General features: G+C 41.2%; 1 protein-coding gene across 1 annotated transcript; it reads right to left on the bottom strand.

Annotated features, from left to right (window-relative positions):
- Positions 1-2468: 2468 nt before the first annotated feature.
- On the bottom strand, positions 2469-10386 carry LOC133227153 (caspase-10-like). Its single transcript, XM_061381623.1, has 5 exons — positions 10245-10386; positions 7362-7715; positions 5741-5834; positions 3481-3614; positions 2469-2838 (listed from the first exon to the last, which is right to left on the bottom strand). Exons 2-5 carry the CDS (start codon positions 7706-7708, stop codon positions 2754-2756), a joined length of 660 nt encoding a protein of 219 aa, XP_061237607.1. The 5' UTR covers positions 7709-7715; positions 10245-10386; the 3' UTR covers positions 2469-2753.
- Between the last annotated feature and the right edge of the window lie 2214 nt (positions 10387-12600).

Genomic DNA, 12600 nt, shown 5'->3' with positions numbered 1-12600 from the left:
GGGGGGGGGTCAGTTTTGTTTTTGTTTTGAAGGAAGGAGAAATTACAGCATGTTTTGTATCCTGAGGGGAATAATCTGGGGAGGACTGGGGGTAATGGAGATAGGAAGGAAGGTGTGGAGTGACAGCTTTGAGTAAGCAGGAAGGCACTGTCCCTATACAAGTCATTAACTCTTGGGAGTAACAAGGGCAGCTCACCCGTTGTTGACGGGAGAGAAATCAGCAAAGGAGGCTTAATGAGCAGGTGGGCAGGGAGACTTGATGGCAGAAGGTAGAAGTCTCTTCCGATCACTTTCCTTAAATTAATGAGACGGTCACATGAACGTGAGGGACGTGAGGATGACAAAGGTCTGAGCAGACCAAAGAAGGTGTAAAATAATCTGAGAAAGCAAAAGCCTGTCAGAACTAGGGAAGTGTCACAGGATTTCCAGGAGACACTGAACATCTCTTTGAGGTTTGTAGTCACTGGCTTTAAATGAGACCAGGTCTGCAATGTTGACCTGGTCTGTGGCTTTTTACACCAGCCACAGCCAAGAATTTTAGGACAAACATGGAGTGAACAGACTTATGGGATCAACCAGAGTCTGGATTCTAGAGTTTAGATTCTAAAGGCAAGGGTGTTGAGGGATGGTGCAAGAAAGTGAGTTTAATGATGACTCACAGAAAAAGAGGGAGAGAGGGAGGGAGGGGCAATGTTGGCATTGGAAAGATGGCAGACAGGGCCAGTGGACTGACTGGAGGCCCTGGTAGCACTGAAGACAGCTAGAGGGAGGGTCCCAGAAGAAGTGAGACCGAATGACTGAACAGGAAAGGTGGATGTCAGAGAGGGGCACACTTGAAATTGAGACTTGGATGGAAGTACAGATACTGGTAATGACAAAGTGTTGTGGATTCTTGATTGACAGGTCATGGAGGTGAGACTCACTTAAAGGAGATAGGGAAGATCAAGGACAAATGCAGTGTGAAATAAAGGGAAAGTGTATGCCAAAACAAAATTATAAGTGAATGAACTCTCCTTTTTTGTGTGTTCTTGTATTTCCCAAATATTCCACAATGAACATATATCACTATATAAGCAGAAAAAAGTTATTAAGTAAAATCAGATACCACTCGGAAGTAAACAGGGAAAATTTTTCTTTATTTATTGGTAAGGCAATTACTACTATTTACAAGTGGTTGGTTCACAAAGTTCATAAAGTTATTCCCAGTCAAGAATTGTACCAATATGTCCAGGCACCTTAAACAAACATTTTAAATAAGACCACATGAGAGATGTGAGTGTCACAGTGTTGAGTGTATAGTTTAAGAAATGCCTACTGTAAAACGCACCTATATTTGTATTTGTTGTATTTGCATTTGCAATAAGAAACCCTGAAATTATCTATGGGATAAAGAGGAGGGAGAATGGAACGTTCAGTGGACAGAAATGGGGGCAAGACTCTTCTGGAACACTTTTTCATATTTTCGTATCTTTGAACAATGTAAAGATAGCACCTGTTCAAAAATACATTTAAACAGTAAACTGTAATACAATCTAAAATTGTTAATAGAAAAACTTTCTTTTAAAATTTTGTATATGCAAAAGTTATGTTAAATACAATGTTTAAAATGCCAAATGGGTCTTTCTTTAAACAGGAAATTCCCTTAGTGTTTTTTAAAAAGGGTTCTACTTTCAGAAATTTAGTTTCTGCTTAAAGATATAAATATGTCACTTTTACCACACCTTTAAGAGCAAACGTCAGACTTTGGACAAGACTCAGATCCTGCCAGAAAAAAAAGTTAAAAAGAAAAACAACTTATCACATACAACATCTCACCAGAGGTTTCCAGTTGAGAGGATGCATTGGAGCAGGTTTGATACAGATTAACCACTGGCCCTGACAATAAACCTGAGAATTCCAAGCCATGGACCCTAATCTTCTACAGGGACCAGGGACCAACCCCGAGGACCCTGGCCGAGAGAGATGCTGTGTGCAGATTTCAGCCTAATTCAGGCCACATTTGAAGGGAGTCTTCCCATTTATGTGTTTTCAGGTGAAAGAAGCAACCAATTTTCTTCTTTGCTTTAGTTGGTTTGGTGTTCTGCGTCTGAAATGTCCTGACCCCAACATGGAATTTAATACAAGATTGTAAGTTTTCTGCTCCCAGAGCAGCTGAATGTGTCTGTCTTCACATTGGGCTGTCATCTCCCAAGAGCCAATCCCGCTCGCGACCCAAGAGAAGCAGCTCCTGCACAAACACCTTCCTCACACCAAACAAGAAATGAGTGTGGCATGGACCAAATTTTAGGGGAGGACAGAGAGAGGGGCAGTGAAACACCATCTCATCATCAACCAATGTCCAAAACAAGCCTGTGCGGAGGGGACACAGAATTATAACAATAGGTGGGCATATATAAGGGAAACTGAAGCTCAGTCAAAGCCATGGACAGTGGTTCTAAGCTAAAAGGAATCTTAAAATATACCCGGTCTCACCTTTTATTTCACAGATGCCCAAATCGAGGCTAATCTCTTTTTTCTCAGGGTGCACAATTAAATTCAAGACTACACTCCAAGGCTTCAGTAAAGAGAGCTTTTACTATTTAGACTTATCAGAAAGAAAAAAAAAAAAAAAAGACACAGAATCTGTGTTAGAAAACAGGGCAAGTTTTATTACTAGAATGAACTGCCACTGATTTCTATGATGCCTGGGAGGCTGGAAGCAATGACCAAAGGGTCTTTCAAGTCTAAGATCCAATCAAAACTCTCTTCCATGGTCACCATTTTTTCTGTGGTGCAAGGAACACTGCTTTTTTACATAGTGTGAAAGCAGCCTGAAGCATCTGGTTTTTAATTTCATTTCTGGAAAACAAAAAAGAAATAAAATTCTTCTCTGATAGTAATATTTGAGAATATGAAAATTTTTATGACTTTCTAACAAACATATTCCTAGTATTGATTGCTTACTCTGTGCCAGACATGCATTTTTAAGGAATTACGTCATTTAATCCTAAAAAAAAAAAAAAAAATCACAAATCAAGTACAATTATTGTCCTCACTTTACAGATGGGAAAAGTGAGACACAGAGGAGCTGAGGAAAGGGCCTCTGAACCATTAATAAGTGGAATTCTGGCAATCTGACTCCATGCGTTCCACTTTTAATTCCTGTGCCATTCTGCCTCCTATTTTATGTCATTTCATTCAAAACCATTCTGTTATTTTCATTTCTATTTAAGAATCAGAAGAAGACATTTGTCTAAAACCACTTTCTCCCACTAGAATATAAGAGCTAAGAGGATAGGAGCTTTGCTCTATACCTTGCTGTAGCTCCAACTTCTAAAACTGTGCCTAGTACAAAATATGCATTCAATAAACATGTGCTGAATGAGCAAATAGATTTCAAGAGAATATTATCAGAGTGATGTGTAAACATCATACATGGCCAATTGATTTGAGAATTCTTATGGTTTGGTACAAACAAGCAAGCAAGCATAAGCTAGTTACCTCTCTCTTTTGTATTTATGTAGCTTTTCCATAAGGTTTGGCACAATTTTTTGGCAGAGATTCTCCAGTAATGTCACATTATCTTCATCTATTTTAGCTTGTTTCTCCAGACACGTCAAGAAACTTCTAGAGGTCTGCAAGAGAATCAATGAAGTCACTTTTACTTGCCTACTGATTATCCATTGCATTAATAAATAAGGCAGAGTATATATCCAGGAGGACCTAAATAATATAGGGAAAGAGACAGTATAGAAACTGTAAGTCTCTATACAATCTATATCAATGTGTGTATGCGTGTTAGTCACTCAGTCATGTCCAACTTTTTGGGAGCCCGTGGACTGTAACCCTCCAGGCTCCTGCCCATGGCATTTCCCATGCAAGAATACTGGAGTGGGGTGCCATTTCCTCCCTAGGGGATCTTCCTGACCCAGGGATACCACATACCAAATATACACAACTCACTAACTACTCAGAAACAATTTGATGAGTAGATGCTATTATTATCTCCATTTTAAAGATAAAATAACTGAGGCACAGAGAAATTCAGTAACTTGTCCAAGGTCAAGAGCCAGTAAGTGGCAGAGCACTAATTATGCAATGTTTTGTAGCTCTAACAATGAGTAAGACTCAGTCCCCATTCCCGAGGATCCCACAGCCCATCTTTGGGATAAAGACTGAAGAGAGAAACAATGGAAAGTCACAAGAGGCTAAAATCCCTGAGGCCCCTGAAAAGGTGGTGGTGGGGGGTGGGAGGTGGGGGAGGGACTCAAAGAGTATAGCCAAAACAGAGAATTAAACTGCAGATTAGTTAACCTACAGGTCTGACACCAGGAAACATGGGCCTTGTTACATGTAAAACAGCTTCCACTCCTCAATGATTTTTCTTTAAAAAAGAAATTATTGGGATTTCCCTGGCAGTCCCAGGGAAGAGTGGTTAAGACTTTTCCCTCCCAAGGCAGGGGGCAAGAATTTGATCCCTGGTCAGGCGAACTAAGATCCCACATGCCACACAGCACAGCCAAAAAGTTTAAAAAAAAAAAAGAGAGAAGAAATTTGTCCATAATAACCAGTTAGTCTGGAAAGAATGTGATATGGGAGGGCTACACTCAGGCTTTTCGCATGGGTGATGTGCTCATTTCTGAGTTGGACAGGGAATCCATGGCTGCTCACTTGGTTCTACATTTTATAACTTCCATACATTTTACACATCTTTTTTGGGTGTTAATCAAATATTATATAACTTAAAACCTAATGAAAATAACAGCTGAATGACAAAATTAATGTTATAGGGTAAAATTTGAAAATTGGCCCCTTCCCAAATTAAATAACTGGCTTGTCACAAGCTATTAGAAACTCAAAAAATAAAAAGTTCTGTGGCCTGGAAGAGATATGTACAGTTATTTTCCAGCCCTTAATTATGATCAACCTAACAAGAATATCAGCAGACAGCATTATGTTAATATTTTAAAAATTACTATTGGCTCCAAGCTCCTGTACAACCATGTAGAAAGAACACCCTCAAACATTCATCTCACTTGATTTTCACAAAACTCTTCATGGAAGACACTGAAGAGTCCACTGAAGAGCATAGTCTCCCTCGAAAACCTCAACAAATGGAGGTGATGAACAACAGAATCCCACTCTGCCATTAGCTACCACCTCCTCATTCCTCTGTGGTGCCCTGCACAGTTCTGTGTCATAAGACACAGTGAATGCCCATAGCAGTCAATCATTTACTGAATGGTTACTACATGCAAAGGGCTTCGCTGATGGCGTAGTGCTAAAGAATCTGCCTGCAACGTAGGAGCCTGCCTGGTTTGGGAAGATCCCCTGGAGGAAGGCATGACAACACACTCTAGTTTTCTTCCTTGGAGAATCCCATGGACAGAGGAGCCTGGCAGGCTACAGTACAAAGGCTGGCAAAGAGTTGGACATGACTGAAGGGACTTAGCATGCACACACGCACTATGTGCAAAATATAGGCCCCCACTAATAGTTTATGTACATTATTTCATCTAATCCTCTTCACAGTCCTGGAAGGAAGTAGTATAATTGTCTATAATAGGCTGTATTAGAAAATGGAGACTCAGAAACGTTCAGTCACTTGCCCTACATTCAGGAGTTAGTCTAGAACTAGACTCCAGGCACATCACAATCCATGTTTCTAACCCTTGTTTAATACTGTCTCCCTTTCCAACATCATCCCAAGCACTGATTAAGGCAATGTTCACAAAGATCCCATCGGGTATGGCTCACTCACCATCTGGACATTTGGAATTGACTCATTCAGAAGGAAGATCATGCTCTGGAGGTTCTCTGAGCTGATGCCTTCTGACTGTTCGTAGAGCAGGTTTCTAAGACATAGACCAAAAAAAAACAAATTAAAGCCTCACACTTGCAGAGGACAGGCAGAAAATGGAGAGCTTTTATCAAACGTTATCTCTCATCTGAATAATCACAGCCCTGTGAGTAGACAACTATTAATCTCATTTTATAGATTTAAAAACAGAAACTTTTAGTATTTCCATTTGACCTATTCGACTCTGAGCCTTGTTGATTCCAGGTCCAGTGCTGATTCACATCCCACTAAGAAGGTGTAGAACACCACTGTGGCATGCCCACCCTTCTCCAGACTCCATTCCAGAAATCAGGCTTTCTTTATAGGCTCTCATCAGGGAGCACCCAATGCCAGTGAATATGAAGTTCACTTACAGAAAGGAAACTATCCCAGCTTCTGGAAAGCCATACACTCAACAATTGGAAAAACTGAATTTAGGAACTTCCCTGGCAGTCCAGTGTTGGGCATAGGTATAATCCCTGGTGGAGGAACTAAGAGCCTACCTACCTGGCCGTGTGGCCAAAAAAAAGAAAAACTGAATACTTCATTCACATATTAACAGTTCTGTATGCCCAAGACCATTCCTCAGCTTTTTAACCAACAGAATGGAGATAATAATTTCCAGAATTCTCTCACTGACCCAAGGGTCGCTCAGGTTCTAGGAGTCAGTTCAAGCGTTAAGACCTGAAGCATTCTAATCGTCCAAGCTATAAAATAATATCACAAAGGCTCCTCCTTGTGAGGTTGTTTGATGTAGATACTATGTCAGTGGACAGTTTATAACGTGTTGCCTCAGGTCTGTTGCCTTTATTTTACCTCTTTGGGCAAAATGCCTATATTTTACCTGTCCAGGTTTCACCCCCAAATTGGGGAAATTGGACATGGCATAAATGACGTCCCTCCCTACCCTAGAGACACATCTCCTTTTTCATTTTGTCAATTTGGCTTCAAGTGTGCTTCCCTGGTAGCTCAGCTTGTAAAGAATCTGCCTGCAATGTGGGAGACCTGGGTTCAGTCCCTGAGTTGGGAAGATCCCCTGGAAGAGGGCATGGCAACCTGCTTTTGTATTCTTACATAGGGAATCCCCATGGACAAAGGAGCCAGGCGGGCTACGGTCCACGGGGTCAATAAGAGTAGGACATGACTGAGCGACTAAGCACATGTATTACTCTCTTTTCGAATGGCGGACATACCAGTGACTCACAGGAGGGAGGAGGCTGAGAGCACCCACGTTGACAAAGAGGAAGGCTGGAGGTGGGGCCTGCTGCCTGGAGCTGGGCCTCCTTCCTCAGTGAGAAGCAAAACAAAAGGAGGCCCCTCTCAGGCCCTGAGCTGGGTTTCAAAGCTTTGTTGCCCTCCCAGCCTCCCTTCTCATCAGCACCTGAAGCTGAGAAATCTCCTGGTTTAGAATCACCATACCATCCAAGGAGGTAGATAAGGGGGAAAAAAAGCTTCAAATCGAATTCATTTTTAATCTTAAGATTAAAGACCTTAACCCCTGCCTTTCAAAGCCCAATGGCCCTGCCATGTTGATCTTGATCACCTGAAGTGGGAGACCCTGCGGCGGGTTTGCAGCCAACATTCCACCTGCTCCTTGGTGTAGTCAAGGTGCTTCAGCAGGATCTTCTGCTCTATGATGTAGAGGAGCTCTGCTAGGAAGAAGGGGTCTTCCTCACTCAGCAGCTCCTGTTGCAGCAGGTACTCAAAAATATCCAAGGCTCTTCTGCACTTTTCCAGTTTTCCGAGGGTGATGTAGTCTTGGCAGAGAAACTTCAAGCACTCCACGTCTCGATTCTCCAGGGACAAGTCAATAATCAGAAGCTTCTCTCGAAAGTTCACTTGCCGGTTATCATCTAAAGTGGAATTCAAACTTTGGCTTGGTGATGCCATGACCTGCCTGAAAGATATAATGAGGTGGGGGTCACAGGTTAGAGAATGAGGATAACATAGCACCCCAACTTCCCAGGCCCTCCCTCAGTTTTAACCTTCTCTGTTCCAGACCTTAGATTTCTCTAGAAGTGTTGAAAGATGAAATTCACTGGGAGGTCACTTCAAAAACCTATAGCCCAGAAAACTTGATTCAAACACTGTTAACCCTTTTAGGAAGTCTGGAGAGAGTTTTCATTGGAACTCAGTTGACCCTGAGTTCTCCCAAATCAAAATGTCCCCACAGGGAGAGTTAGGTCTATTTGGTGGGAATTATTAGGACTTCAAGCCCAGGAGACAGCATCTCAGGTGACCCTGAGAGAACCGTTTGAGGAGTAGGTGGGGGTTGGTGGGGGGTGGGGGGTGGGTTGAGTAGGGAATGAGCCAGGTTATATATTACTATATATATATATATAATATACATATAGGCTATATATATTATATATTCCATAATATTCTATTATATAATAGAAGTTTGCAGCAAGGGACAGGTAATCTGAATATTAAAAGATTATTATTAATTAAGGAAAACCAGTTATTTTTCATTAAAGGATTTAGTGCCCTTCTATGTATAGGAATATGCAAGCATCTGGGTTCACTGAATTCATTACTTTCATATACATCTCAGCTATCTGGGGCCAAATCCTGCTTCTTAATTGTTCACATCCTTAATTCTTCATTCACCATAAGGGGTGGCAAACTTTCTCCCACACATCCCCCGACACACACCCACACATCCAGCTCCTCAGCGCTTACTGGGGAAGTGGCTGATGGCTGCCAAATAGAGGTATTGTTCTACTTGGGCTCAGAAATTTACATGTGGAAGATTGAAATCCCCGATGGCTGTGATATTGTTTCCTGGTATAGCAGGAAATAATAATATTTCATTTCACAGTCCCTCTCCATGGTGGGAAATTCGACCATATTGGGAGACATTTCAAGACCATCTTTTTGTCCCACTGTGCTGGGAGGCTCATCCCAGATCAGGTGAAAATTCTTATTGATATGTCACTCCAGGTGTTAGTTTCTGGATTAGACCCATTGATAGATAATAAAAGATTCTCTGGATCCTCTATCTTCTAACCTATTAGGATCCAGGAGATATTTCCCTCGTTGCTTCTTCCCATACCTAGAATCACACTATTACAATTATTCTATGTTATAAATGTAACTATTTCTTTAAGATGTTTAGCTATCATTAATTTGGCCTAGCCTGGTTACACAGTGTATAATGCAAGAAGACCCTTATAAAGTAGACAGATTACAAGTAATACAGCTAATAAAGTTATTAAAGTTACAAGTGGGGATTTAAGCCATGAGCTTCCAGAACCAAACTATCTTCCTAAAAGATTACCAAGGTTAGAAAGTGGATCATCTAAGGCAGTAATCTGATTTTTCATGTGACTCATTAAATGTGTTACCTTAGAAGATTCACCTGGTATGCAAACACAACACTAGTTTGAATGATGGCACAAGTGCTCCCTTGAGATGCTGTTAAGTTTATCAAGGGCCACACAATTTTATAAGACAGCTTCACTCATCATAGATACCTCAAAATTTAGAAAGCTAATAAACTGGTTGCTATCATTTAAGGCCTTTTAAGTGAATTCTGTTAAGGCTTTAGTGTGAGAAATAACTTTTTCCAATCCTACTGAGAGCACAAAAACAGCTGCTAAGTGAAATACAGATCTCTTGGGCCATCAGGCTCATATTGATGGTAAATTTGCTGGAGTAACATCTAAATTTGTACGTAAGTGGACTTGAGCCCAAGGGAATCCTAAAGTACACCTTTCTAGCCATCCTGTTGGAAGCCAGGGCCAGAGATTTGTCGCACAAAGCCACTAAGTCCCATTAGCCGCCACCCAGTATATTTCTGGTCGTCTGATCCAATCTGTTCCGAACCAATCACTATCTTTAAGGGAAATAATATATGATACACTGGCAATTTTCATAAGGCATCCAGCCGAATTTTTTAGTGTTATAATGCTGATTATCTTTAGTATGATTTAATTGTTCCCAGATTGGGGGGCCTTTAGGCTTAGATGACCAGAGCCTGGTATTAGCCAGATAAACCCAACCCATAACTGAGGAAGTGTCCTTCCTAACAGTCTAGAGTTAACATTTTTTGACTGAAATGTAGCTTCTTCTTCCAGTTGAGCTTGAGTAACCTTAAGGGAAAATTCATATTTATGGCCAGGGTCAGAATATGCATGTTAGTTTGGCCAAGTGAGTGGGTCCCATTGAGTGATATCAGTAGTAGCCCAGATCAAACTATAATTCTTTTTTTCTAAAATAAACTTTCTAAGAGCCATCCAGTCAGAGCCTTGTGGGGAGAAACCCACCAAGATAAACCAGAGGTACTGGATGCAGGTAATTGACCACAAACCCAACAATTTAATTGATTTCTAAAATTTTCATAAGAGAGGGCCCATGATGCAAAAAGATTTGATTCATGTGCAAATCCAAGAAATCAAGAAGAAAACGTAATGAACAATCCTACCTGTCAGGTCTAGCATCTTGGCACAGCTGTCTGCTTCTGACGTTGCCTTCTGATCATTCTGGCATTGGTACTTTATTATTATCAGAGCACTGCTTTGAGATGAGTCTGAGCTCACCAACTCTCTCTACAAGCCAGTCTGGTACAGAAGCCCTTTTTAGGGGAGAAAGATGAATCCAAGTGTCAATTTACTTCAGTTTTGCTGTACATAAGCTTGTTAAAAGAACCTGATAAGGGCCCTTCCATCTAGGTTGGAGGGAGTCCTTTAAATGACATCTTTTCCAATATACAGAATCTCCTGGTTGTAAGTCATAGGACATCTGATTTTCATTCGAAGATAGATTACTGTGATAAGCTTCAGAAACAAGTTTGGAAGGATCTGCCAATAATTTGATTAAACACTTGCAATATTGTAATATATCTGCCTTTAGTAATGTAGGATCATATGATCCTTCATCCAATCTCATTTGTCTCCCTGTAACAATCTCAAGGGGAGAGAAATGATGTTTGCCAAAATTAGTGGATTTGAGGTTGAGGACGACCAATGGAAGAGCCTTAGGTGAGCATAAGGAATAAGCATCTGTAATTTTAGCCAACTGATTTTTAATTGTTCCATTTGCATTTCTATTAACCCAGAAAACAGGGGGTGATAGGTACAATGGAAGTATTGCATAATTGGCCAAATTTTGCAAGCTTCCTTGACAATTTGTCCAGTAAAATGAGTTCCTCTGTCACTATGTAGTTCCGAGGGATTCCCCAGATGGGAACCACTCTTTCTAAAAGCCGCTTCTCTGCCAATTGTGCCATGGCCCTTCTCCTTGGGAATGCCTCGACCCAGTATGAAAACATACAGATCATAACAAGAACATGTTGATAACCTTGCAGGGGAGGCATCTGTATAAAACCTATCCTGCCACATTTCCAAAGGGCCTGTAGGTAATGGAAAACTCCCCTGAGAACTTATGCAATGGCTCTCCTGGATTATATTTTGGACATGCACTGCATCCTGAATAGATCTTCCCAAGCCGTAGTAGAAGAAGGTTTCCAAAAATATTGTTTACCCCATAACACCATCTTATTTGGGTTCCAATGAGTTAACTCATGAATATATTGTAAAACAGGATACTAAGCTCCAAACAGAAGGACAGGCTTCCTGTTTGGACCTATCCACAGCTCTCTTTTAGGGTTGAATCTTCCCCCTTTCTGTATCTAGGTGTATTTTTCCTTGTCTGGTGCTGTTCTCCGAAATCTTAATAACATGCTAGAGAGGTTACTGGGAGACTGAAAGGGAAAGGCAGTAGTTAGTTGGTCATGAACAATTTGAGAGGCTGCTGCCTTGCCGGCGTGATTAGCTAAAGTTTCTTTTTGCCTGGGCAGTGTCGGTCCTTGAATGGCCTGACACCTTAATAATATCAAGCACATTTGGTAGCGGAATTGCGTCTCATAACTCCACTACTTGTTTCCCATTTTTGATAGGCTGTCCTGAGGATGTTAGAAACCCTCTTTGTTTCCGAAGTATACCAAAATCATATGCCATTCCAAAAGCATAGTGGCTCTCCTTGTAGATATTGACAGATCTTCCTTTTGCCAACTGACAGGCTCTGGTTAGTGCTATTAACTCAGCCTGTCGAGCGGAAGAGACATTAGGCAAATGACCATTTTCAAAGATAGACAGACACTGGGGAAACAACAGCATAGCCAACCTGGTAGTTTCCATGAGGCCCTTGTAAATATAAACTGTCAGTGAATAATATAAAATGAGGATTATCCATTGGACTCTCTTGAAAGTCAATCCTAGGGTATAAAAGATTGTCAGTTAAGGCAATACAATCATGCTTTGCATTATCCAATTTTTCTGGGAGCAAGGTAGCTGCATTGTTTGTTACACCTGTGGAGAGTTATATTTGGTGAGAGCAGGACAATCTCATGAGAGATTAATCGACTTGCTGAATAATGCTGTGTGTGATGAGAGTTTAGTCAGGCTTCCACAGAGTGTGGAACAAAGACAGTGAGAGGGTGATTCATAACTATCTCCTCTGTGGTTTGACAGATCAGAGCTGTTGCAGTGATAGCTCAGAGATAAGGAGAAAGGCCCTTGGCTGCTGCATCTAGCTGTGCATCCTATTTGTCGACAGTGGCCACGGTGCTGTTGGGTTAATACTCCTAGTGCAGTTCCCTTGTTTCCATGGACAAAGAGGAAAAAGGGTAAATGCCCTAAGGCTGGGGTCTTTGCCAGGAAGCCCTTTAGGGTCTCCATGGCTTTAGAGTGTTCTGTTCCAGTAAACAGGTTCGGTTTGATCTTGTTTAAGTAAATCATATAAAGGTTGAGCTATTAAATTTGGAATCCAAGTCCTGCAGT

This window comes from Bos javanicus, chromosome 2, assembly GCF_032452875.1.
Source record: "Bos javanicus breed banteng chromosome 2, ARS-OSU_banteng_1.0, whole genome shotgun sequence".
Taxonomy (NCBI): domain Eukaryota; kingdom Metazoa; phylum Chordata; class Mammalia; order Artiodactyla; family Bovidae; genus Bos; species Bos javanicus.
Note: the sequence above shows the minus strand (reverse complement) of the source record. Positions and strands in the feature narration are given on the sequence as shown.

Coding starts and splice junctions, on each gene's coding strand:
- LOC133227153 (XM_061381623.1), bottom strand. CDS start 7,708: ATGGCATCACCAAGCCAAAGTTTGAATTCCACTTTAGATGATAACCGG. Junction 5,835..7,361: donor CGCAGGGTCTCCCACTTCAG/GTGATCAAGATC, acceptor TCTATGTCTTAG/AAACCTGCTCTACGAACAGT. Junction 2,839..3,480: donor CATAAATACAAAAGAGAGAG/GTAACTAGCTTA, acceptor TTTGTTTTCCAG/AAATGAAATTAAAAACCAGA.